The sequence below is a fragment of the Platalea leucorodia genome, assembly GCF_965183815.1.
Source record: "Platalea leucorodia genome assembly, chromosome: 6".
Taxonomy (NCBI): domain Eukaryota; kingdom Metazoa; phylum Chordata; class Aves; order Pelecaniformes; family Threskiornithidae; genus Platalea; species Platalea leucorodia.
The window spans coordinates 55,294,723-55,319,737 of NC_138828.1; the positions used below are offsets into that span (position 1 = coordinate 55,294,723).

General features: G+C 41.6%; 1 protein-coding gene across 2 annotated transcripts in view; it reads left to right on the forward strand.

The window, feature by feature from the left end:
* DLC1 (DLC1 Rho GTPase activating protein) overlaps positions 1-21,724 on the forward strand; it is a gene marked incomplete at its 5' end in the record, with an annotated part of 217,516 nt that extends 195,792 nt beyond the window's left edge. For both annotated transcript variants that reach the window (XM_082316317.1, XM_082316318.1), the window contains 11 exons: positions 5,545-5,608; positions 8,485-9,911; positions 11,074-11,250; positions 13,173-13,332; positions 13,577-13,775; positions 16,169-16,382; positions 16,782-16,896; positions 17,808-18,029; positions 18,737-18,954; positions 19,115-19,288; positions 19,814-21,724. In XM_082316317.1, the coding sequence (XP_082172443.1) occupies positions 5,545-5,608; positions 8,485-9,911; positions 11,074-11,250; positions 13,173-13,332; positions 13,577-13,775; positions 16,169-16,382; positions 16,782-16,896; positions 17,808-18,029; positions 18,737-18,954; positions 19,115-19,288; positions 19,814-19,934 (3,091 nt within the window). In that variant the 3' untranslated portion in view covers positions 19,935-21,724. The remainder of the gene's footprint in view (positions 1-5,544; positions 5,609-8,484; positions 9,912-11,073; positions 11,251-13,172; positions 13,333-13,576; positions 13,776-16,168; positions 16,383-16,781; positions 16,897-17,807; positions 18,030-18,736; positions 18,955-19,114; positions 19,289-19,813) is intronic.
* Between the last annotated feature and the right edge of the window lie 3,291 nt (positions 21,725-25,015).

Below are 25,015 nucleotides of genomic sequence, written 5' to 3' on the forward strand. Positions count from 1 at the left end.
CTAAGAATGGAAGCTTATATTGTAAGCCTTCTAATAAAGGTAAGCAAACCAAAATGATGTGGGTGTATAGATATTTTGTGAAACTAGGAAGTTTGTCGTAAGTCTGCTAATTGTAAAATAATCTCTTCACTTTCATCTTCAAATTATTTTCTGTGTAATATGCCTAAGAATCCACGGGTCTTACTGTAGTTTGAGACAAAGATTTTAAAGGTTCAACTATATCATTCTGAAGCCTGTGGTGTATGTATCAGAGTTATCTTTTAAGATAACGTTAAAACTTAAGCTAATGTTTCTCCAGAAGCGTTCAGATCCCACCTCAGAATAAACCTGAAGTAATTCAGTTATCATCTCGGTTGTCTGAATTTGGCCCATTACCATTTGTGTTAGACAAAAGCAGTACATTATCATAACATTTTCACCTTTAGATTTTTTTTCCCCACATCTCCTTGTTTAATTTTGTAAAGCTCATTAAAAAACATGGAGAAGGCACATCGTTTGGAATGCGGCATTTCTGCCTGAAGCCTGGGTTTATTTTGACTCATGCCATGGTCAGTGTGTAAACAGTAAAGGGTTTTACTCAGTAAAAGACTTAGAGCTGTTTCACAACCTTAAGTCTATCACTGTGTCTTGACTGAAAATGGGAATAGTTTTGGCATTAGTTGCATTTTCAGCACAGAGCTAAATGAACACTGTATGCAGTGGGTGGTAACAACGAGAATCTGCTTTTGTGTTTAACAACCAGTGTTCTGCCAGCAGTTCTAATTACCTTGTTCTAATTACTGCATGTGAATAAATAATTTTTAAAAAGACTGTAGAAATCACAGTGACAGGGATTTTTTTTTTTAAGTTTGAAGCATTTTAAATGATAGTTTACATCTGAACAGTTTTGTAAATTATTGTTTAATAATCTTATTAATGGAAGCAGGAAAACTAATGTAACTTTGAAACCAGCTTATTAGTAAATGTTTTGCCAGATTCCTTTCTAAATGGAAAAGGTATCAATAGCCACCCCATTAAGGATTTTCTTGAAAAATGTTAAGTGAAAAGTGAGTTGAGACTTGTATTACAGAGGTAGCATATGGCACTTGGTAACAGTAGACAAGAGATGGTTAAGAAATGTCATTTAGTGATCTTATCATGAAATGCAGGGTTAAAAATGTAAGAAAAGAGCAATGACTCTAATTTGCTAGGGTGCTTCATGTAGTGACTGCGTAAAGCCCTGCTGGCCTTGGTTTCATAAGACTTCATGTAGATTAATGACGGGGAATTTATCTCCAGAGGATAACTGGCTGCATCATGCGCTGATGAGACTAAGTACTGAAACATGCGTATCCTAAACGTTGTTGCTAAGTACAAAATACATAGCAAGCCATGATGGAAATCCTATTTAATCTCCTTGCGCATAGCTAGAAAACTGCCACACTATATACACAAGAGGTTTCTTAAATCTTTTACCATCAGGACTTCTCATCCAAGAAGCTGATTGTAATGGATTCGTGTGAGCAGCATTCACTGCTCATATCATTTGGTTTGTAGAGAGCTGTCCTCCTTGGCAGGTTAGAACGTGCAGATGAATCCTGGGAGCCAGCATAGAGGCTGTCCACTGCAGTGAGACAAGAAAGCCCTTGTATTATCAATTAGTTACAGGTATAAGGAGTTGGAATTTGCCCTGTAAGAAGAAGGAATTAAGAATTTAAATCCATCAAGAAAATATTTTAAACTTTAAAGCTAGATCATACAGTTACTCAGACTGAAAATTGTCATTTAAAATGCGTAAATCTAATATTCTGCATTGCTACTACTTTTCTGGGGTGCATGGGGTGAGAGCTTTCTCCTGTTAATGAGAGCAGAATGAATTACCTGGGATTATAGCCAACACAGAACTGACTGGTATCTAGATTAACAAAGACTTCACATTCTAAGCCCATCTTTTAATTTATAAATTAGCTGAAGTTAGCCATTGACACTGCAGTTTTTGATGGTGAATGTCTTGTTCAGGCTGCCTTTCTTAGAAGAAGTTCAGGCTAAACTAGTTTGGCTATTTCTGAGGAGAAGACTGGGAAAAATGCATCGTTTGCTCATGTCTGAGAGAAGCTCCAGTGCCTCCTGTTTTGGGTGCGGCAGGTTCAGGCTTCCAGTGTAATTGCCGCTCAGGGCTGATATGGGCCAGTCTCGGCTCAGGGGCTGGCACTGAGAGGCAGGTCCTGTTGCATTGGTCACCCTCAGGAAGAAGGGTTTTGCAGAGCTGGGGTGAAGGAGGCTGATAGCCTGGGTCGGAGTGCATGGAGGGCAAGGAGAAGTGACATCTTGGAGATATAATGCTCCACAGGAGTAAGATACCATCTGGATGCGAAGATGTATAGAAAAAGGGCTGACTCAAAGGCATTTATCTAAATGATGGGAAAGAGTATTATCTTGTCATCCAGAAAGTGGCCAGGGTAGGAGGCATTGTAGAAATTGAGACCAAGATAGCCAGACGGTGAAAGCGGCTGTAAGTGCTGTCTGCAGCAATCCTGCCCCATCCCTCCATCTCCCATCTTGTCCTTGCAAAGGTGTTGCTGAGACAGGTTTGGGCAGAATAAGACGGAGCTAAAGAATGAGGCAAATCTGCTGACTGTCAGTAGGGAAATGATAAGTTGAATTTATACCTGGGAATGGAATTACCAAAGGAGAAGGTCCAGAGCCAGAAGAGAAAATTGCGGTTCATTAACAAGCATTGATTTGATGAGAAGATCTGTAGAAAATGAGTGTGTGCCTATATGCTTAAAAAGTATTGCAAAGCATGTATGAAGGTTAATGACAGTCTTATAGGTAACTCTCATCCTGGCAAAGCCTAAACTTTCTAAGCTTAGCTTGCAGACTCAATAATGTGTTTGGAAGACAGTTTTGCGTATTGTACTGTGTTTTCAGTGTCTTATAGCTCAAGGAACTGGGCATTGCCGAACTCGAGCAGAAGTTAAAGCAGGATGTGTGATGTATATAATGAAAGTTGCAGACCTGCAGAGCATTTAGGTTTTAAAAGGGAAACTGGTTTTGTGATGAAATCATGTCAAATGTGTAACAGAGCCTTTATTTGCCTCGCTGCTATTGTATTTAACCTCACTCATTGGGGGTTACCTTATCTTGCCTTCATACTCATTTTTGTGAGGTGTGCACTGGGAGATTTTTTTTTTTTCTTAAACACCCTCTGTGGAAACAGATGTCTTTGCTCTACCCTTTTCCACCTATTTCAGGGTTTTAATTTGAATGGGAGAAAAGTCTGGGGATGTAATCTTTGTGTAATCAGAGATCGTCTTTATTAGTGGTCAGACAGGCTGGAGCTAGATAAAGCCTGATACAGGGATTTGGTGATAACTTCTCTCTGCATAAGTCAAAGGTTGCAACACTGTGAAATTTGTAAATTATTACACAATATAGAACTGAAACCAGTTTAATATTCCCTGGTCTTGAGGTCCAGGAGTTTGGGAGGAGAATGTTTTTATAGCAGAGAGAGGCAGGCAGCTTTCTGATGCTGTGTGGCCTCTTAAAATCCAAAATACCAGTTTTTTTGTGTAGCGCGTAGATGGGATATTCGCCCTTCACCCACACCATAAATACAATTCCTCTGAAAATCACTAAACTTGTGCATGTACCCACTGGCTGCAGCCGGCAGGACTGAACCTTCTGCCTTTTAAAGTCAGAGCAAAGATGAAAATGGAGAGATCTGGATAACTTTCCTAACCTGCCACTGCCCTACTATTTGACCCATGGCAATTCTTCCTGTTTCTCTTCTTTTCTGCTGTGTTGTGGCTGGGTCTAATTATAGATCAAACTGCCTTGTTTTTTTACTTCACAACTGCAGCAAAAGCACCAGTAGGAGCTTTTCCATTTTCTTTGATGGCCTCAGGATCAAGCCCTGTGTAAATACCATCTGCAACCAATCCTGTGCATAAAAGGCGAGGGGAAAGAGAGGAAACTAGTAATTCTTCCTGTGCACACATTTTCTAGATTCAAGTTACAAGTTTCATGAATCTGAAAAGACTCATCTGAAGCAACAGGACAAGTCAGCATTTCTTTTTTTTTTTTTTTTTTTTTTTTTTTTTTAGTTTTTCAAAGCTGCTGATACAGCCTCTTCTTTACACTTCGTGCAGATGAATTACGTGAAAATTATACAACTTCCTTCAGAATGAATTAGGCTTTTTAAAGCTCAGTTTTGCTCCAGTTGAATTTGGGCTGCAGTCTGGCTGAAGGAGAGGGGTGGCTGTGCTCCTCTGCCTCCCCCCCTGCATGCGCTACCCTTCACGCAGCTCAGGGAACTGACCTGGGAGAAATTCAACCCAACAAAGTACTGAAAGCTTAGTTTGCAGCTCGGTTAGTCTCCCCATCCAACCCACAATAAAGCCTTATGAGTGGAAGTATTAACACAAGGGACCAAACCATCGCTTCCATGAAGCTGCTGCTTCAGCTTTTCTGCCTTCTGCACCACGCCCAGCCTGTTCCTGCCCTTTGCCTTGCCATAGCACCAGCATTTCTCTAACCACGCTTTGCCAGTGCATATTTTAGCTGAGCCGTGTCCCTGGAGCAGTTTCTGTGGGGGCGAGGGCTAGGAGAAGGGCAGGAGACCACAGCAGCCTGCACTTAGCTGTGCCTAAGCTGCCATGGAGCTGTGTGTTTACCAGTGCCACGTTCTGCTCTGCTTTAAGCTGTTCATGCTCAGCCCTGCACAATGAGTTTCTGGGAAAGAGGGGAGAAGAAAGGTAGTTTTTTTGTTTTAGGGTTACCTAGCAGATCATTAGCTCATCAGGGAATAGAGGGATGCTTATATACATTCATACAGTACTTCAAGATATGCAGCCAGGCTGCTATCACATTTCACAAGGAGGATGGTTAACTATTGGTGCTGCAGCAATTTATTTTTGTTCAAATTTTAGTCCTTCAGAACAACATTTTTATGTATAAAAGAAACTTTCAGTTTAGGAAGGAAAAATCAGGTCTGTTGTGTTGGTTTTCTTTTCAAAAAAAAGTGTTGAGTCGTCTTGTCGTCAGACTGTATTGAAAATAATCATTGTTCACAAACAGACACCTACTAAGTGTAAAATAAGTTTTTCTCTGGGAAGTTTTAGCTTATAAAGTACAATTTTAAAGCAGCATGCTTTTTTCACACAGGCATATGTACACAGTGTCAAATAAGCCTTTTCTGTTATTTTCAGTCTGTTGAGATTGACTGTTTCAGGTTTTGGATGTCTGCTATTTAAACAAATGTAATTATTACAATTCATTGGATATAATGCACTTCTCAACGTAGTCTAAGTTTCAGTTCACTTCTCTTTACTTTGGTTCAGGTAATTGTGACAAATAGTCATCCCTCCCTCCCTCTGAAGTTAGAATACAGCCAAATGTAATGGGTTAATGGTTAAGTATAATTAGGGCTCTAATTGAAACTCTGCTTGTGGCTATTTGCATGCAAAGCAGTTTGGGGACAGCCTTCACAAAAGCTTTTGAACTGGAATAGCCTCTGTCAAAACACTGGAGTGTTCTCTTAATATGGTTTCCTTTGCTTTGCAGGCGCTTAAATACTTTAAACAAATGTGCAGTGATGAAGCTAGAAATTAGTCCCCACAGGAAAAGGGTAAGTTCCTTTAACATCTTCTGTTACAGCATTGTACATTAATAAAACTGAAAAAAACCCATCTAGCAGATCGCTTAGCTGCGGTCTAGGATAATACCTGACTAGAACCTGGCAAGGACACACAGTCAAAACTCTGCTTATCTTTCATTTTGTGTTCTCACTGAGTGAAAACTGCAGGACTTGGCTGCGGGTAAAGGTTATTCGTCTAGCAAACCCCTTCCCCGGGATGCTGCTCCCAGTCTGAAAGGCACTAGGCTTCTTTGCGTGCCAGTGAGGTTGCCTGTGTTGTAGCATATTACCTGCACTCAGGCAGGGTTGTAAAGAGTATGCTTGATGGAGGAGATCCTGACCAGCCACGATGAGCTGACCTTAATGTTAGAACATCGTCCTTGGCTTCCGCTTCACAGTTTTGGCTCTTTGTCATCACGTTAGAATTGTATTATTTTATTATGATGTAGACAGGATCAGTTAGACTGTACTTGGCCTGCAAAAGAAAGAGCCAGCCTTTTGTAGGTTTGGGCACATTGTTTCCTTGTTTTTTAATTGCATAGCTCAAAATTAAAGCAATATATTTACAGAATACATTGGCTACGTTTTTAGAAAGTTTGCCTGTTTCCGGGGAGCTCAGCAGGCATTAAAAGTGTTTCCTGAATCTTCAGGATCCCTGTGGAGCGTGGTGAGAAGTAAGAGAGCACCTACTGCAATTTCAGTAAGGTAGTACCGACAGAAAGCTGAGTTGCTGGGGTTTGCTAGTAAGGTACCACTCAATAGCTGTCCTAAAACTATGTGTGTGTCCTAAGAGGGATCAGTAGTTGATACTGTCCCCTGGGATATGACAACTGCAGATAAAGATGACTGAGCTAAGGCAATACAATGCTGCCCTACCCTTAACAAGAATGCATACAAATGCTCTGAGGTTGTTTACCAGGAATTAATCCCCTCTTTCCCTATCTGTTTGTGGTATGTTGGAAACAGCATCCAAGCTCCAGAAGATAACACTCCGAGGCAGCATATGTAGGAACTCTTTAAAAGTAGGAATAGACAGCTGGATTGCCATTTATGACCGCCAGAAGATTTCTCCTCCTTGTTCCTGAACCTTGTTAACACTGGAATGATCAGTATTGCTGTTAGAGGTCAGACTAGGCCTGACTTCAGGTCCAAACCCGGGATCTTCCAGAGTCTGGATGTTACCTTTTGTTTCAGTCCTTCCTGATTTTCATTCACCACCCATGTTCTGGACTTGGATCCTATCCCCTTTTGTTGTTGACTTCATTAAAATCAATGCTGAGCCTTTAAAGCTTTTTGACGCTAGGGAAAAATTGTGCTGACAGAAACACGTTTCCTTATGTTTGCATTGACCTCTTTGCAAATTAAGATCACTTTACTGCTCCTTTTTTGCTAGTCAAACCAGATTCACCACCAAACCATCATTATTATCCACTGGCTGGTTCAGGTGACTTTTTTCCTCCTGAAAACTTTAAATAAGTGAGCCAGTCCTCTTAGGTTTTCATCTGAGTCATGGACAGAAGTAATTTGTAGTAGTTGGGAAACAAAGAAAATGAGGCTTGCTCTGTGTCTCGTGTGTATTTGGTTATAAAAAATAAATATGGTGTTTCACTTATTTTCCTGAGCTGATGAAATGTGCTATTAAAAAAAAACACCCAAAAAACTAGGAGAGGATCAGGAGCTAAAGTATGCATAAATAAAACACTTGAAATATGAATAATTTACTTGTTTTTCAGAGAATAAATGTTTGTGTTCCTGGCACACAAATAGTTACAGTTTGGGGCATGCTTGTGTGTTTGTTTTTAAATTGAAGCAATCTAAACAAATGAAGTGAAACTCATGGAGCTGGGTGGCAATTAGTGTTTCCTACTCTGAACACCAAAGGTTATTTTGTGGTTTCATGGTGTCGTATTAAAATATCTTCATTGGTTTTATTCTTCTAACATGAAATTTTCCAGATATTTGGAAGACCAAATGTGTCAGTCCCAGGATCATTCCCGTTCAGTATTTAGATGAAAAGATTGTAGGCATAAGTGATGTATGTGTAATTGTGCCCTCAGGCATTAGTCATACATCAAACATCATCAGTGGAGATGTTATTTACAATTTACTTACGTGCTATACTGTCAGTGAGCTCTTGCTGCTCGCTATCTATGAGTGTTAAAGTTTGCCTGAAGCGAGACTGAAGTAGAAACTTCACAGGACATTCTTAAAATGTTAGCTGCTAGCCTGTGGGAGGAAGAGCGGACCAGGTAAGAGCCTGGAGGCATCACACTCCTGCAGTGCAAGAGCTTCTTTTGCCATCTCATTAGTCACAGCCAGGAGACCGTTCAGACTTCCCGAATGGGTAAGGAATTAAGCCGCTACAATTCAGAATGTATGAGAAACATCATGTAATTGCAAAGAGGAGTATAAACACACAGCCACTATCAACAGAGTGTAACTTTGGAGAGAGTCCAGAGGGACCCCAACCCCTGACTGACTCCAGTTTAAAATTTTATGCATGCCAGGAATTTCCATTGATCTGAGGGCTATCCACTGTGACTAATTAATTAAAAGTCTATGGATACTAGGGTTTTTAGAAAAGAGCAATTTAAAGCAGATTGTATTGTTTGTTTCTTTTTACGAAGTGTATATCTTCTGTATTTAAAAACTGTTAAAATATATTGCCTGTCCCATGTTGTCTTTTCCTGTGATGGGCTTTATGGCCTAATCTTCCTCCCCCTGAAGTAAAAGACCGTTTTCACTTTAAATTCAGTGAGAGCAAGGTCATGCTTACAGCAGTTTAGTGGGCATTGTATTTAAATGCAACCGCCTTTGCTGTTTGGGCAGTTTGCAAGCAGTACTTTCAGGGTTGTTCTTCTTTGCAGAGCGAAGATTCGGATGAAGATGAACCTTGTGCAATAAGTGGCAAATGGACTTTTCAGAGGGACAGCAAGAGGTGGTCGAGGCTTGAAGAGTTTGATGTGTTCCCTCCAAAACCGGACTTGAATACCCCCTCCCCTGAAGCTCCTCACCTTACTAGCGCGGCAAGCCGTGAGAGTGTGCTAACAGACCTCAGCGAACGCCAGGAGGTGGCTTCTATTCTGAGCATCAGCAGCACTAGCAGCCACCAACCAACCCTGCAGAGCGAGGCATCTACCACCAGGACAAATTCAGTCGTGAGCGTTTGTTCATCGAGCAATTTCGTAGCAAATGATGACTCATTCAGCAGCCTGCCCTCGCCCAGGGAGCTGAATAGCTTCAGTTTCAACACGAAAGCCAATGAGAAGAACGCCAAGTCCAAAACAAAGAGCCTGCTCAAGAGAATGGAGAGCCTGAAAATCAAGAGCTCTCACCATGGCAAGAGCAAAGCTCCTTCAAAGCTTGGCCTTATTATCAGCGGGCCCATCCTCCAGGAGGGCATGGATGAAGATAAACTGAAACAACTTAACTGCGTGGAGATTTCTGCCCTCAATGGCAACCACATCAGCCTCCCCATGGTACGAAAAAGGAGCGTCTCCAATTCCACCCAGACCAGCAGCAGCAGTAGTCAGTCTGAGACAAGCAGTGCTGTCAGCACACCCAGTCCCGTCACGCGAACACGCAGCCTCAGTGCGTACAATAAAAGGGTGGGCATGTACCTGGAAGGCTTCGACCCCTTCAACCAGTCAACATTCAGCGACGTGATGGAGCAGAACTTCAAGAACCGGGGAAGCTTTGCAGAAGACACGGTGTTTTTTATCCCAGAAGATCATAAGCCTGGCACTTTTCCCAAAGCACTCTCCAACGGCAACTTCTCCCCAACAGAAAGCAATGCCTCTGTGAACTGGAGGACAGGGAGTTTCCACGGACACGGCCATCTCACTCTCCGGAGGGAAAACAGCGTCGACAGCTCCAAAGAGCTGGGCATGGGGAAAAGGCGCAACTCCTCCAGCTCAGTGAGCAGCCGCCTGAGTATTTATGACAACGTGCCAGGCTCGATCCTGTATTCCAGTACGAGCGACCTGGCCGACCTCGAAAACGAAGACATATTCCCAGAACTAGATGACATCCTGTACCATGTCAAAGGGATGCAGAGAATAGTAAACCAGTGGTCAGAGAAGTTCTCGGATGAAGGGGACTCCGACTCGGCACTTGACTCCATCTCCCCGTGTCCTTCCTCTCCAAAGCAGATCCACCTCGATGTAGATAACGATCGAACAACACCAAGTGACCTTGACAGCACGGGAAATTCGCTGAACGAAACAGAAGAGCCCGCGGGGATGCAGGACAGGAGGGATTCTGGGGTGGGCGCATCGCTGACACGGTCCAGCAGGTGAGATCATGGGCGCTGGGACTTGGGGTGGCCCCGGTGAAGTCCTCTGCACTCCAAGTGTCTCTATAGGAGCTCCATCACACTCAGTTAAGGTGCAATAGAAGTTGTGGCTATTCAAGTACACACATGCTGTTCCCATCGCTTCCAAAAACAATTACAGGCAAGGGAAGTACTTGTGCAAGACCGTTAGACAAGTGATTCCCACACTTCGTAGCTGTATGTTTCTATGTTCAGCCTGAGTCGTCACTGAAAAACAGCTCGCTCAGCAAGTCAGTGGAGCAATGTTAAGGCAGTTTTGGGGGATGATAATTCTTCAAACTGAAATGGTGTGTAGGAGAGAGAGGGTCCTCAAGTTGGATTATTCACTTTTAAGTTGGTTAGGAGAACCAGTGTAAGTTTGCTCTGGTTTGTGTCAGTGTGTAGTAAAAGCCTTGACTTTTAGACTGTTTCAAAAAATTGCACTTTTCAGTAGCAGGCTGTTACTTAATAGCATGCTAGGGCATTAAATCTGCAGGGAAAATGAGGTTTGTTTACTTTCCCTTGATCGCTGTAGCACAGTGCGGGGCTGGGGGAGTCCCAGTGGCCTCCCACTTTCTGCTGGGAGTTTTACCATGGGATGAATGACTGTGTTTTGTATTGTGAGTAGAGCAAGGAGTTAAATGCTTTCTAGCTTTGTTTCCAGTTTTCCTTTAAAACTGGTTCAAATCATTTAGGGCCTGGTTTCTGCTGTCATTTAGTTGCCTACAGCTGCTTGTATAAACTTAATGGGACTTTTAGAAGTGTTTAGTTACCATTCGATGTGTCTTAAAAATTTGGCCCGTTTTTTCTTAATGGAGTTTTTTGATTCCCACTGCCTTAATACTGAAAGGGCTTCTGAAAAATGGGTGTTGGAGCCCCCGGAGGATATCTGACAGGGCAAGACCATGTAGTTAACACTGAGCTATGGGTCAGCTCAGAGTGCACGTTCCCATCTGAAGCACCAGCACGTGCTGCATCTCACCGGGTGAGGCAGAGACGCTGCCAGCTGATGCCTGTGAAATCTCAGAAGAGAGCAGCCGCCAAGGGCAGGGAGTTCAGCAGTACGTCTGTGGTAATTCCTGCACGTGTCTTGCAGAGGCGTTTCAGTGACCGGTCTTTGCCCTGTCCCCCATCTTCTCCGCAGGCACAGGCTGAGGTGGCACAGCTTCCAGAGCTCCCACCGGCCCAGCCTCAGCTCAGCGTCGCTGCAGATCAACTGCCAGTCCGTGGCACAGATGAACCTGCTGCAGAAGTACTCCCTCCTGAAGCTGACTGCTCTCCTGGAGAAATACACGCCTTCCAACAAGCACGGTTTCAGCTGGTAAGGGCACAGTGCCATGTGTAGACAGGCCGACTATGCGAGCACGACAGTCGCGCTCATTCTGAGCAACTTTTGGAAAGATGCAATGAATCCCTTTGTCCTTCTTTTTCCATATTTGCACTTCTTCCTCCAGCCCGTGTTGGTAGTGATTTGTGGTTTCCTAAGACGGGGCTAAAATCACTAACCCTTTACGTAAGTGTAATCTTATTAGGCTTGAGAAGTATGTTTATGGGGGCATGTGAGGGAACAAAAGCAATGAAGTACAGGCCAGCTTTCTGAGTAGGAAGATGTCCACTATCCATAGCAAAAGAAGGACTAGTTTTTTATTGAGGCAGTTAGCAAGCAGTGGCACAAACCTCAGTAGATCTTAATAGGCTTGCTTTTCTTCAGTTATTCTTAAATATTTGTATTAGTTTCTCTATATAATTATGTAATTAAGTAATGTAAATTTCCTTTAGTTCTAGTGCCTTATTAGCCAAAATCTGTCTCCCCTCTTTAAAGCACTATAAACCCAGTTAGCTTGCAAAAAGATGGAGGGGGGGAAGAAAGGTTGGGAGAACCATGGAGTTTTTTGTAGGCAGCAATTTCTGCTGTGGCCAGGTGTTTGTAACCCAGCTGAATGTTTTTTGTCAGAAGAATGAAATAGAAAGCTCTTTTATAATTGTATCTGCAGTACAGCCTGTGTAACCTTCAGGATGCAAAAGACGCAATAAAATTTTTCTTCTCCCTACCACAGGCCAGCCTCCTCCCTTCCCCAGGAGTCATAGAGAGTACTTAGCTTCAGCATCAAAGTACCTCCTGTTCAAAGGCTGTTATTATGTCAGCCTTTCTAAATACAGAAGTTGTTTGTTCTGAAAGACAGAAATAAGTATTGACCAGTTATCCCTGCATGCTTCAGATTCTCGGTGGAGATCGCAATGTGTTTTTTCACATTCCATTGGCATGTTTTTTGACAAAGCAAGTATTATTCATACATATATCAATAATGCCCTAAACTTAACTATACGGCAATACAAATTGGTTCTGTTTTACTATGTAACAGATTAGTCAGCTGTAAATCTAATGCACTGTTTGCATAGCTGTACTGTATATTGAAATGTTAAATAGGTCTCCCTGTTTTCCAGTGCTACTGTGTCCTATTAGTTGTTGCACTGGACATTAGCTTTTCTCTCTGCTCAGGAAAATGATCTCAATATTTTCACATTTTCATGGCTTTTTTTTTTCCCTTTATGAAACCAATACTCTTGGGGACCTGGGGGTAAATCGTTCTTTTGTATTTAGTAACTTTTTCCTTGGAGTCATAAGCAGATGGAAAGGCCTCTCATTGAAACTGGAGTGGGAGGTGGGGTTAACAACAGTCACTGGCTGACAAGGAGGGGGGTCCCTCAAGGGGTTGTTTATAGAGCTGAAGTTTTTAGCTGACAAACTCAAATGTATTACATCAGTTTCCTGCTGTTATGCACACTGGTGGGTGGTGGACCCAGTTTGAGGACTTTGCAGAACAAGTAGTTGACATACAAAAGCTCATTGTTCAAATGCCCATCTTTCCCGAAACCTAAAGAAGCAGTGTTATAAGGGGTCACTGACCGCAGGATTTATTTTGACTCTTTTGCAATTCAATCTGGCCCCTGCAGTTTTAGCCTGTAGCTTTTGTCCTACTAATATTGATGGAGTAGCACCACATTAATACTTACAGGCAGCATACTGCCCTGAATGTCAAGCATTTCTCTTAGAGAAACTCTGCTTTCTGTCCTCTCTCCCTTCCCAGCCCTGAGTGGATTAGCTAATTTATACTGTCACTACTTTTCATGTTACTAAAGTGTCTCACTTATTTTCACTGACTTTCTGAATTACTGGAAATACAGAAGATAAATGGTCAACAGAGGTTTAATTTAATTTTGTCATTCCCTTTGCTTAAATAGGGCAGTACCAAAATTTATGAAGAGGATAAAGGTGCCAGATTATAAAGACCGAAATGTGTTTGGAGTACCGCTGCAAGTCAACGTCCAGCGCACAGGGCAGCCTCTCCCACAGAGCATTCAGCAAGCCATGCGGTACCTCCGCAACCACTGCCTCGATCAGGTGAGTTTTGCTGTACTCTCATGCCACGTGCATGCAGCACCCAAAGCCCAGCCTTCCATTAATTTTTATCGTTCCTGGGTCAGGCTGAAAAAAGTTGGCTCAAAACAGGACAAAATAGATAATTTTAAGGCAAGGAAAGGTTTCCATGAAATTAGAACCCATTCGTAAGAAGCTAAAGAGCATACTTACATTTCAGATTTGCTGGACTCATTGTAAATGTATTTACCTTTCCATATATATTTAGGTTGGACTGTTTAGGAAATCTGGAGTCAAATCAAGAATTCAGGCCTTGCGTCAAATGAATGAGAATTCAACAGACAGCGTCAACTACGAAGGCCAGTCTGCTTACGATGTAGCAGACATGTTAAAGCAATTCTTCCGTGATCTCCCTGAGCCTCTCATGACCAACAAACTCTCCGAGACCTTCTTACAGATATACCAATGTAAGTAGTGAGATTTCTACAGAAGATGGCAAATGGTCATTTGTGTAACAAGGGTGGAACTTTCTAATACTGCTCCTCTGGGCACTCCCTGTGTTCTGTATGTTGGTCTTTGCCTTTCTCCAGCAGCCGTTATAGTTCAGGCTGTCTTGTAAGGAATGGACTTTTGATGTTGTAGTTGTATAACGATTTATAGTACAAGTTCTTTTCATTTCACCTTTCTCTGTAGTTTGGGAACAAATATAAATCCTCCATCACATGCTATAAAGTTTCCTCTCCTCTTTGAGCATACTTGATATTACGATTTGAAAATAAGCCCCATCTGATGTGGCTAGGTAGAGGAGCTGTGCAGACACTACATGAACAGAGTTTGGGACTTTAGAGGAGATTGAAATCCACTAAATTACTGAGATTTTTTGGTAAGACCAAGGCTGCCAAAAAATTTCTATTTTGTTATAATTCATATTCTTCTATCCTTCACCATGACTTTTGAAAACAACCTTTAAGTTGAAAGCTTTTATGCTACTGACTTGTAGGTACTTTACTGATAGGTACCATAAACAGAAAGTGCTTAGAATAAATCACATCAAAAATGGAGTTTATCAATGCACGTGAAAAGAAATAATTAATCTTTTTGAGATGGCAGGTTCAGCTCCAGCAAGGGAGACATTCTCTTTTGTGAGCTAGATAAATTGAGTTCTGTACAGATGGTAATTTTGTGCTGGATCTTTCCAAACAACACGTTGTCTTTCAAAAGTTTTCTTCAACATTGTTTCATTGGGAATACTCTCACTTTATAAAATGGCCAAAAATGAATTAATGTTTTGGTGACCAGAACTCCAAAGCTTTTTGAAATATTCATGGGGGTCCAAACTGATTGATGCACTACGGGCACCTTGCTGATGCTATGGTTTCTCTCCCTAACACCACCCCAGCTCTCTCCCCATGTATTCTTCCCATGGTAGCACAGCTACAACAGAACTTACTGCAAAAACATCTTTGAGCTCTTGCTGTATTTTGTGCCTTCCTTATGAAGATGGTTACAAAAAGGTTACAGGAACTTCCTTCAGAGCTCCGTAGGTGGAGGTGATGGTTTAAAATAAAAACATACATACCGTTATTTCAGTGCCCGCTTTTTTGTGTGTGTGTTTGGATTCCCAAGAAGGTTTATGGAGAAAATTAATCAGACTCTCCACTTCCGTGCATATTAAACAGCAACTCTTTGTGGGTTTAGTGCCAGAAAAAGTTTGACAGAGCATTGTAGAAGTATCTGTTCCTTTCCTTTCGCAGGCGGTAGGTCTGAGGATTCCCCAGAGGTGGTCGGGAAGTATTATCTCTGTGTAAAGCAAAGAGCCTTAAAGCAGCTGTAAATTTTGTTTCCCTGCAAAGGACAAAATTTCCCTTTGCTTTGGTGTTATGCGCCAGGCTGCACACTGGAATTGTCCGCACGTGGCTTAAATGTGCTTTGAGCTGATTGAGGGGACTGTGGAAAACAATGGATTTTTGCTTAAAATTGCTTTCTAAACTCACCTGCTAGCCTTATAAAGTTGCTGAAGCCCAAAGCAAATACCAATTAAATACCTGGTTAGCACCACGTGTATTATGAGGCATGGAGTGAGGGTGGTGTGGTGCCAATGATGATATAAATGCTCCAGGACTTAAACTCTGATGTTGTCTTCAGAGATGGCTTATTGGAAATCCCTTTATAAGACACAGATCTGCTCTGGGTTATTTCATTTTTTGTTCCCTTCAAGTTTGGAGGAAAGGGCCTTATATAAAGACACACGTCAAATTTTTCCAATGGCTGTTTGTTGTCAGTAACCAAGGAGCCGTTTAATGGTATGGGGCTTCACAGCGTTGACTTTCTTTTTCCACCGCATGACTTTGAATGATCTGCTCAATAAAGCAACCCTCTGTGTTTGGTAAAGCACTTTCTGGATATTTTATGACATCATTGTTGAAAAGGTTTTCTAGCCAATTTATTTAATTAATTCACCTATTCTAAAATGCATTCATGTTTTGAATTTCTTTGAAAGCCAAAGAATTTCTAAATTGGCTGGACTGTGTTTGCTTTTTCACTGCCTGACTCCAGGCTTCTGTCATTTTAGTGCATCTGCGGGAGCATGTAGCTGTTGAAATTAAAGCTAAAATTAACTCTGGCCTAGGCACAACTTCTTCTTGCTTGCATTTCTTGTGAGGCAGGAAATAGCTGAGGGTAGTTAAACTATTGGGTTAAAAAAAAATTCCTTCGTGTTTCCTACGAATGGTATGCGTCCTGAAGGAAATCACTTCAAACTTGAGTCAAATATTTGAAGCTGGAGTTTGCTTTGGGATGTATTCATGCTGTGTGTGTGGAAAATCAATGGGCTGATGAGAGAATTACTAATATTATGCAGATGTGCCAAAGGATCAGCGTCTCCAGGCTATCAAGGCTGCCATTATGCTTTTACCTGATGAGAACAGGGAGGTCCTCCAGATTCTTCTCTATTTCCTGAGTGATGTCACAGCTGCAGTGAAGGAAAACCAGATGACACCAACAAACCTGGCCGTCTGCTTAGCACCTTCCCTCTTCCACTTAAACACTCTCAAAAGAGAGAATTCTTCCCCAAGGTACGTCTCTAGGGAGCAGGGCTCGCTGCTGCTGGTGCCGTACCACAGCTAGCAGTGATGTGCAACAGGCACGGTCTAGCATTGACCCTACGGGTTGTGATCACCTCGGACACCTCAGAGGGCACCGGGTGTAGAATGGTTATGGGATCCTACCTTCTGTTAGAGATTTGTTAAAATATAAGAAGTCCATAAGAAGGAAGAAACGGGGGGGATTCCAAAGAAAAAGTTTAGAGAGAGTAGTAAGAGAAGTCAGTAACACCATGCCAAGATTTGTTCCCAGGCAGCACTGCTCTAAATCACCAGCAGATTTGGGAATCCTACTGTTTTCTTACCAAGTGTCTCTCTTGCTCTCCATTAACTAACTGGGTTTGTGTGTGTGTGCTCTTTTCCCCTCTGAAGGGTGATGCAAAGAAAACCAAGCCTGGGAAAACCCGATCAGAAAGACCTAAATGAAAATCTGGCTGCAACCCAAGGGCTAGCTCATATGATCGCTGAATGCAAGAAGCTCTTTCAGGTAAAACACCTATTTGCAAAACTGATGGGTATAATATTGGCCAACATGGCTTCAATCTGCTATATAATGGAAAGGTAGGAATGTCTCTTTATTTTAACAAAGTTTAGTACATGATAAATAGCTTTTTAAAAACGTTTGCATCCTGATCTGGGTGCATACTTGAATAAGAAGTGGTGCCAGAAGAAAAGAGAGTTGTTTTGTTGGCACTGGTGCTCAAAAGTCATGAGCCAGTTGTGAGGTTTGGGACATTTTTGTTACATCCCAGCTGCATTTGAAATATGTTTTCAGGCTTTTATTGTGCAGCCATGAGGGTCTGTGAACTTCAGCTCTAATTACAAAGCAAGAAGCTATTTCCAGGAATTTCAGTGCTTGTTTTATACTTAAATTCCCAAGAGTTAGCAAGACTAGGCCACAAAAGTGTCCTGGAACGTGACGCTGTCAAACCGTAGGTTGAAGGGTCTGTAGGAACTAAAGCATGCTCCCTCTAGGGCCCGGGATGGAGAACCAGACAAGTCTTGAGTCCTGGTTTTCCTCACTGTCATCAGATCTTTTCAGAGCCCTCAACTGAAGACGTGCCTGTCTCTTTTCTTGTGGCTGACAACTGATCCCTCCTTCCTTCAGTCTGCAGGATAAACTGTGCTGTGGGAATGGATAGGAGTTGTGTCGCAAAGAGGGATACTCCACAGAAAAAAATAAGACACCCCATAAATGAGAGACTAATTTGAGTTAAATCAAACTCACAAACTTAATTTTGGCATTTCTTCACATTGAGTACTTGACCTGACACATACACGTCCCACCACTTACAGAGCTAGTGTACCAATTTTTCTGTGGCTATCAAGCTGCTAGACTAACTCTGTGATTTGGGGAGAGAGCTGCAAGAGGATGATTTCACCCTTGTCGCCCCTCAGATACCCGAAGAAATGAGCAGGGGCCGGAACTCATACACGGAGCAGGACCTGCGTCCCCTCAGCCTGGAGGAGCTCCGGGGCGGCAGCAGCACCGCCGAGCCCTCCGACTACCACTGCTACCTCCAGGACTGCGTGGATGACTTGCTCAAAGAGATGAAGGAGAAGTTCAAAGGCTGGGTCAGCTGCTCCACCTCAGAGCAAGCAGAGCTGGCCTACAAGAAGGTATGCACCCTGTCACTCACGCCACAGCTCTGGTTTTTAGCTCATCTTCTCTAATAGAAGTAGGCTTTTGACATAGGATATTACAGAAGGTTCAGTGCACACCTTTACTTTGCAGGTAGATTTAAGAAAAAAAAAAAAAAACCTTAATCTTTTGACATAGTTGCACACTGTCTAAAAACAACATGTCTTTCAGCAGTAGTCAGCTAACATGCACAGATTTGTGTTCTTCTGTTTATCCAGCCCAGGAATGTTCACTGTGTTGCATTTACACGCCTTCACTCACACGTGCAAAGCCTTGACAGGCTGAGTGAAGCCTCCAAGCACTGTCACTGTGCAGGCAGTAGGAAAGAAATTTCTCGGCTCTAATCTTGCACAGCTCAGAGCTAGCACAGGGAGAAGTGTTTCAATGAGTTCTAAGATATTTAAAAAATAAACTTGGAAAATTAGGATATTTTTCTGTAGCATCACAATTTAATAGTGACCCATACTGGAGAAGATAACTAACGGAAAAATAATTTGGAAGTCAGCGTGCAGATGCCTTTGGCTGTTAGGAAAACAACCTTAGTCTGAGCTTACGACAAGCTTAGTACAATATATACATATAAGTGTGTGTATTTAATTTGCTGTATTTAGCAAACACTAAAATAGAAGGGAAAAGAAAGTGTAAGGAAGAGTAAACCTGAGGAGTCTGTGCTGATTTTCCCCAGGTATGTGAAGGTCCCCCACTCCGGTTATGGAAAACTACCATTGAAATCCCAGCTACGCCAGAGGACGTTTTAAATCGTTTACTTAAAGAACAGCATCTTTGGGATGAAGATCTTATAGATTCAAAAGTAATCGAACCTTTGGATAGCCAGACAGATATATACCAGTATGTCCAGAACAGCATGGCGCCTCACCCAGCCAGGGACTTCGTAGTCTTAAGGTAAAACTTCTATTTGCGATAATGTTTATATCCTATACATACACCAACCTTGCCTATGATATCTGTATAATGTAAGTTATATAGGTAAATATCTATTTGTGCATAGTCTTAGATGTTTGAATTACTGTTTGTCAAAGATAAGACTTTTTTTTCTTCTTAGAACATGGAGGACAAACTTCCCCAAAGGAGCTTGTGTTCTTCTAGCAACCTCAGTGGATCATGACCGTGCTCCAGTGGCAGGTGTTAGAGTCAATGTGCTCCTGTCTAGGTATCTGATTGAGCCCTGCGGGTCAGGAAAATCTAAACTTACCTACATGTGCAGAATTGATTTAAGGTATGAATTTCCACTTCATCCTTTTGTGGTGGTAACTTTTCTTGTATTGTTTTCATGTAGTCAGGACAAAATTTAGATAGTTCAACAGGCTTTAGTTTGGCCAGTAGTATGTACTTCTCAAAGGCATGCACGCAGGTCTCTCAGATGTCACAGAAAATTGGCTTCAGTGCACATCTAACAGCAGGTGTGGTTTGTTGCATTAGAAGCCTCCAGTATGTGCTCCACCATAGCTATTGGTATAGAATCCCAATCCCTTGTATTTGGATGCAAGGACATGTTAATTTTAATATTAAGTTGGTAAAGAGGACCAAGTTCTCACAAAACTTCTCATAACTTTTCCTCACTGTGGCAAACATTTTTGAGCAAGTCCATGTATTAAGCAAGGCTGAGCTGAGCAATAAGCAGTAATAAGGCAATTTCCTAGTCGGGCATTTAACCAGCTAGATAGGTATTTGATTCTGACTAAGAAAATGCATGCAAAGTTACTGATACCTACTTCATCATTACTTTTTCTCCACACATCAGGGGCCACATGCCAGACTGGTACACCAAGTCTTTTGGACACTTGTGTGCATCTGAAGTCGTTAAGATACGAGACTCTTTCAGTCATCAGAGTCTTGAGAGCAAGGAAGTAAAATCCAGGTGACTACTGAAGAGGAACAGCCACACGCTCCACACCTCAGCAACGTAGACATTCCCCAAAACTGAGGCTCGTCCACTGCAGACTGGACTAGTGTACCATCTGCAAGTCATGTCATGAAGGGATGACAGCATGAGAACTTGACTGTGAGCATTACTATAGGACTGTGGCCATACCATACACTTCAAAGCTGCTTCCTGTCTGTGTAAGGTCTATAGTGTAGGCCTCGACTGGAATACATAGGAGGACTGTGCAAAAAAAAAAAAAAAAAAAAAAAAGTAGTATTTTACTATTAGATGGTTTGAATTGCTTCTGAGAAGCAAAATTGTTTAAATGCAAAATATATTATGAAATATGGTGAAGGCTCATCATTCCCATGTGAAATACTTAGCTTTATGTACATACCCATGTCATTGTATTTGTAGTGCATTGAGGGACTGGTGTATCCACTGGAATAGTTGGTACTCTTCAATGTGTTCTCACTGAGATAAGCAGAGAAAGGTTTGCACAGAGATTAAAGTGTGAATGAGTGTGTTAATGGTTGAAAGGATAGCAGAAGTCGAACTTGAAATGTGTCTGGTACACTGATAGGCAACGAGAATGGATTTTTAGTATGCTGGATACAGTTCAACCTAGAATGGGGCTCCCCTGTGGACCAGGAGTAGCCATCCTTCCCATGTGGCAGTTCTGCATTTTCCTCAGCTCTAACCTTGTTAAAAACCCTAAGCAGATGTTACAAGAAGCTTGCTCCAATTACTGTCCACTCCTTATCCAGATGATCTTTTAGGAGTGATTAGCAATTCTACAGCAATTTTAAGTAGATATACTTCTGAGCAACATAGCAGCTTAAAAATGAAATGTCTATGCAATGGTGAAGAGAGCCAGTAATGTCAATTGTTAATTAATTTGCCAAAAAATGTTTGTTGCTTTTACTCCTACCTGTGTTAACGATTAAGTGTTTTAATGAGCTTTTATATATTTTACTGTATTCTAACGGCTCAAGAGGAAAAAGTCAACACTGGAGTTGCGGTGCCAGGAGGTGGCAGGACTCCTGCAGCAGGAAGTGGGGTGAGGTAGCTAGGAAGAGTCGCACAAGCTCTCTCCTTTTCTCTTCCTCCTCTGCCTCTTTTCCTAAAAGCTGCACGTTAACACAAGCAGAACCTGGATGTGAGCAATTTGGAGGGTTATATTTGGGAGCAGAGAGGAGGGTAGGGTTTTGTCGGGTTTTAAACCCTTTGGGATATTCCCCCCTCCTTGAGAATCAACTTGTATGAACTGTAGGAAGTCTTGAGGTCCTCTGGAAAGGTGTCTTCCTGTAGGTTTTACTGTAAAGGTAAAGATTTGCTTTCAAGGTGCAGTATTAAGTGATAAATGTATTTTGTGGCTAGGGTATGAATGAGTTGCAAGATGGAATTTTGACTGAGACTTTGTTACCATTGTCAGTATTATTTTAAGCTTTTTGATGAAGATTTTTTTATTACAGCAAATAATGTAGTACTTCTAGTAACAATGTTCCTCATGAGTAGGAAAACCTTGTATATTCTTCTACATCAAACACTTTTGAATTTGTAAAATTGTATGTTGTACATACCATTCTATTGTAAACGTGTATACTTGCCCACAGTGTACTGTCAAACATAGATAAAGCATGATAAAGATTATTTAAAATATACCTGTATTTATACCTCAGATATTCTTTTTGGGTTTTTGTACCTCAAGTATGTTTTCTATTGTAAATGTGCTTTACATGACTATGATCTACGTGAGAGAAAGGAAAATGTTTAACTTGCTATAGATGTCTGTACAGAATATACTCAATAAGTGCACTATTAAATGTTTAAAATTGGAGAAGCATAATGTTTTTTATTTTATTCTGCAGTCTTCCTTCCACTCTCATACCCAGAGGAGGAGGCATTTTTCTTACCACCGGTTCTTTACATACTGCTACCAACTGTGTAGCCACCCCTGCCCTATCCCAGGTCAATATTTTTAGCATTGTTAAAGGCAGGTACCAAAGCAATTTCAGAATTTTTGGAAAACAAAGCAGTTTCATGATGGCAGAGAGCTGGACAGAAATACTTCCCAGTCAATAGCTTCATACATTTAAAAGTAAGAATAAACCTCTGTTTTGCTTCTGTCTTGTGGAAAGGTACTCCTGAATTTAACAACGAGCAAAGCAAACTCCTACTTGATAGGCAGCTGTATGCAATGCTGAAAAATAATTCACCACTTTCCTGTTTTCTACGAGGAGAACGAGGGCATGACGAGTTATGGAGCCATAGGTTCACTTTAAAAAATGCAAGTGTGAAAGTAATTGGAGAAAGTTAAAGCACACACAGCAGTGAAGTGAAGCCAAAGAGAAGGCCAGGAGGATATACAAACAACTGACTAAGGTGAAAAACGAAGCCAAAGACAGCTGTTAATTCAAGCAACTTTAAAAAGTTTTTAAAGTCTTAGCCAACAGAAATATAATTTGGGCATCTGAAAGAGGATTTTGATTTGTGAGGCTTGTCTAACAGAGTAGCTGGAAAGAGGCCTGCTGCCTTTCAGTTAGCAACATCATCGTATTCTTTCTCCCTCCTGATCACTGTCAGTTCCCACTATGTTCCCAAGGGAGCGGTGAGGGATGCTGCTTTACAGTCTGGCAAAAGCAAACCTCTTGCTGTCGTGGTACGAGTTCTCACACACCAAGGAGTCTTTTAGAGAACCTTTCTGATAAGGGACTGTCGTTTTCTCGCTCTTATAGGATATTTTTTCTTTCCAGGTCAATACTAAAAATAAGACAAAGGCACAATTAAAAAAAACAACCAAACAAACAGATTTGTTCACAGTTTTGGGCCCTTGGAACACGCAGAGTTAGAGCCAATTTATTTTTCTCTGTAATGATGGTTTTGTTTGTATTTTTAAGCACACTAATGCACGACAGACTCTTCAGGCACTTCAAGGATTAACTCTGCATTTTGTTTAAAGTACATTGAGGTTACTTTCAAATCAGTATTTTCCTAAGTATTTCTAAAACATGAGTTAATTTTGACTTTTCTAAATAACCTCAATCTCCTGAATGTTGTTTTCTTGGTACCTTTATTTGCAGGTGCCCATGTTGTAGCTGGACAACAGAATTCAAGTTTCCATGTCTGTGTTTCTTGTCAGGTGTCACTCACGGCAGCGCTGGCTCTTGCTCGAACACTCCAGTGGTTGCCACAGAGGAGCGTAGGCTGGGTCCCCGTTCAGTTCTGGCAGGGTGCTGGTATGGCTAACTGCCTACATGGGGTCCCTGGCGCAGCACAGGTCCAGCCTGCTCTGTGCTTTAGTAATGCTGAATTTCAGTACTGCTTCCTAACAAATTCAAATGGAAAAATTCACATTTTTACTGTCATTCCTCAAGTAATGCACTCCACAATGAGATATTTATGAAGCTGTAAAAAAATCAGTGGCCTTCATCTTAAAGGCCAGAAGGCAATGCCACTAACACACATGGACAGTCTAGGATAAAGCGAGACTTTGAAACGATGCAAAACAGTACCTCTGCAGTCTGGTACAAGACCTTGGAAAGAGCAGGACCTGGTATATATCCACAACAGTCTGTGCCAGGAGAAAGTTGATATGAAAACGGTATCCATGACTTGGGCTACATAATAAAAGGCAGATATTTACACTTAAGACATATGAAAATTAAATGTTATACACAGATCTTCTGCTAAGTGCTGGAAGGTGTCCTACAATCATAAGGAATGAAATCAAGATACTGTTTTAATAGAGCAATACACTAAATTTGCAAAGACAAAATGCTAATTCCTTTGACTGTGTTATACCATAACTTGTCAATATAGCCATTGACTGTATCCATTATACAAGGAAATCTTAAACATTTCTGAAAAATTGCTTTCAACTATTATTTCTCATCTGTCAGCCCAGAGCTATATCATTTCTCTTGCAAGAAGAGGTATCAATGTCTAAAATGATGAATAGTATAGCACTGGAAGTGAAGGTGAAGTACCATTCTTATTATTGATTCTAATAGGCAACTTTTGCATCCATGCTTCTTTTGCATTGAGCACTATCCATCCCAAGCATGGCTTGCTCCCTTTCCCCTCCCCTCCGCACCATCCTACTATATTTTCCCGTATTGCCTGAGGCGTCCAGAATGCTCGCAAGAAATGAACTTCCTAGCTGAGGCCAGGGACAGTAAAGAGCAGTGAAGGATGGGAAAGAATTCAAAGAAGAAAAAATTCCATCAAAAGAGATTAAGGCACTGAAGGGGTACATTTATACAGAAAGAGTCAATACACATAATCTGGCTACTAGACAAGAGGGATGTAGTAAATGTCTGCTAGCACTGGAAGGTCATAAAAACACAGAAGAAGAGTTCAAACTAGCTGAGTGGGTGTACAAGTTGGGATAAAAATTCGTTAATGGAAAATTTGAGGCAGAAGGAAAGGAAAAGGCATTTTCCAGACAGCAAGAGGTCTTTGAGGCTGTGGGACAAATTCTCCCTGAGAAGCAGCAAGAGCGTAAGTCATTTAAAACTGCGCAGACTAAAACCCTGGAATCATTGCTGCACAAGCTTCCATAAAGCATCACGAAGACCTAAAAAAGGTCCTCTCTTCATTATTTGACATGATTACAGGCTCCCAGTTTTCACCTGGACATGTCAGGTAGCACTGCCTTGTTGAGTAAAAAAACAACATGGTGTCAAAAATAAAGTTACGATTAGGTAACTCAGTTATTTTGGAAGTTGCTAATGAGCAAGTCTTCCTTTAAGCATTACATTGGAGGTTGTGGAGTGCAGTTTGCTTATGTTTTGTAGAAGTGGACATTCATTTAAATAGGAAGATGCAGTGCCTCCACGCTATGGGCCAAGAGCATGAAGATTGGCATGGGGAGGTTACCTGACAACTGGGAGAGTCTTTCACTTTTCTAACATGTACTTAAAAACCAGAAAGATCTATAACTGATAAGCATGATTTCCCTGTCATAGAAAGAATCAAATCCATTATTCCATAGGCTCAATTTTTTTTTGTTACTAGAAGAAGAAAAAGCCGTACAGCGTGTTGTGTATGCTTCTCCAGGTACCAGTCTTCTACTAG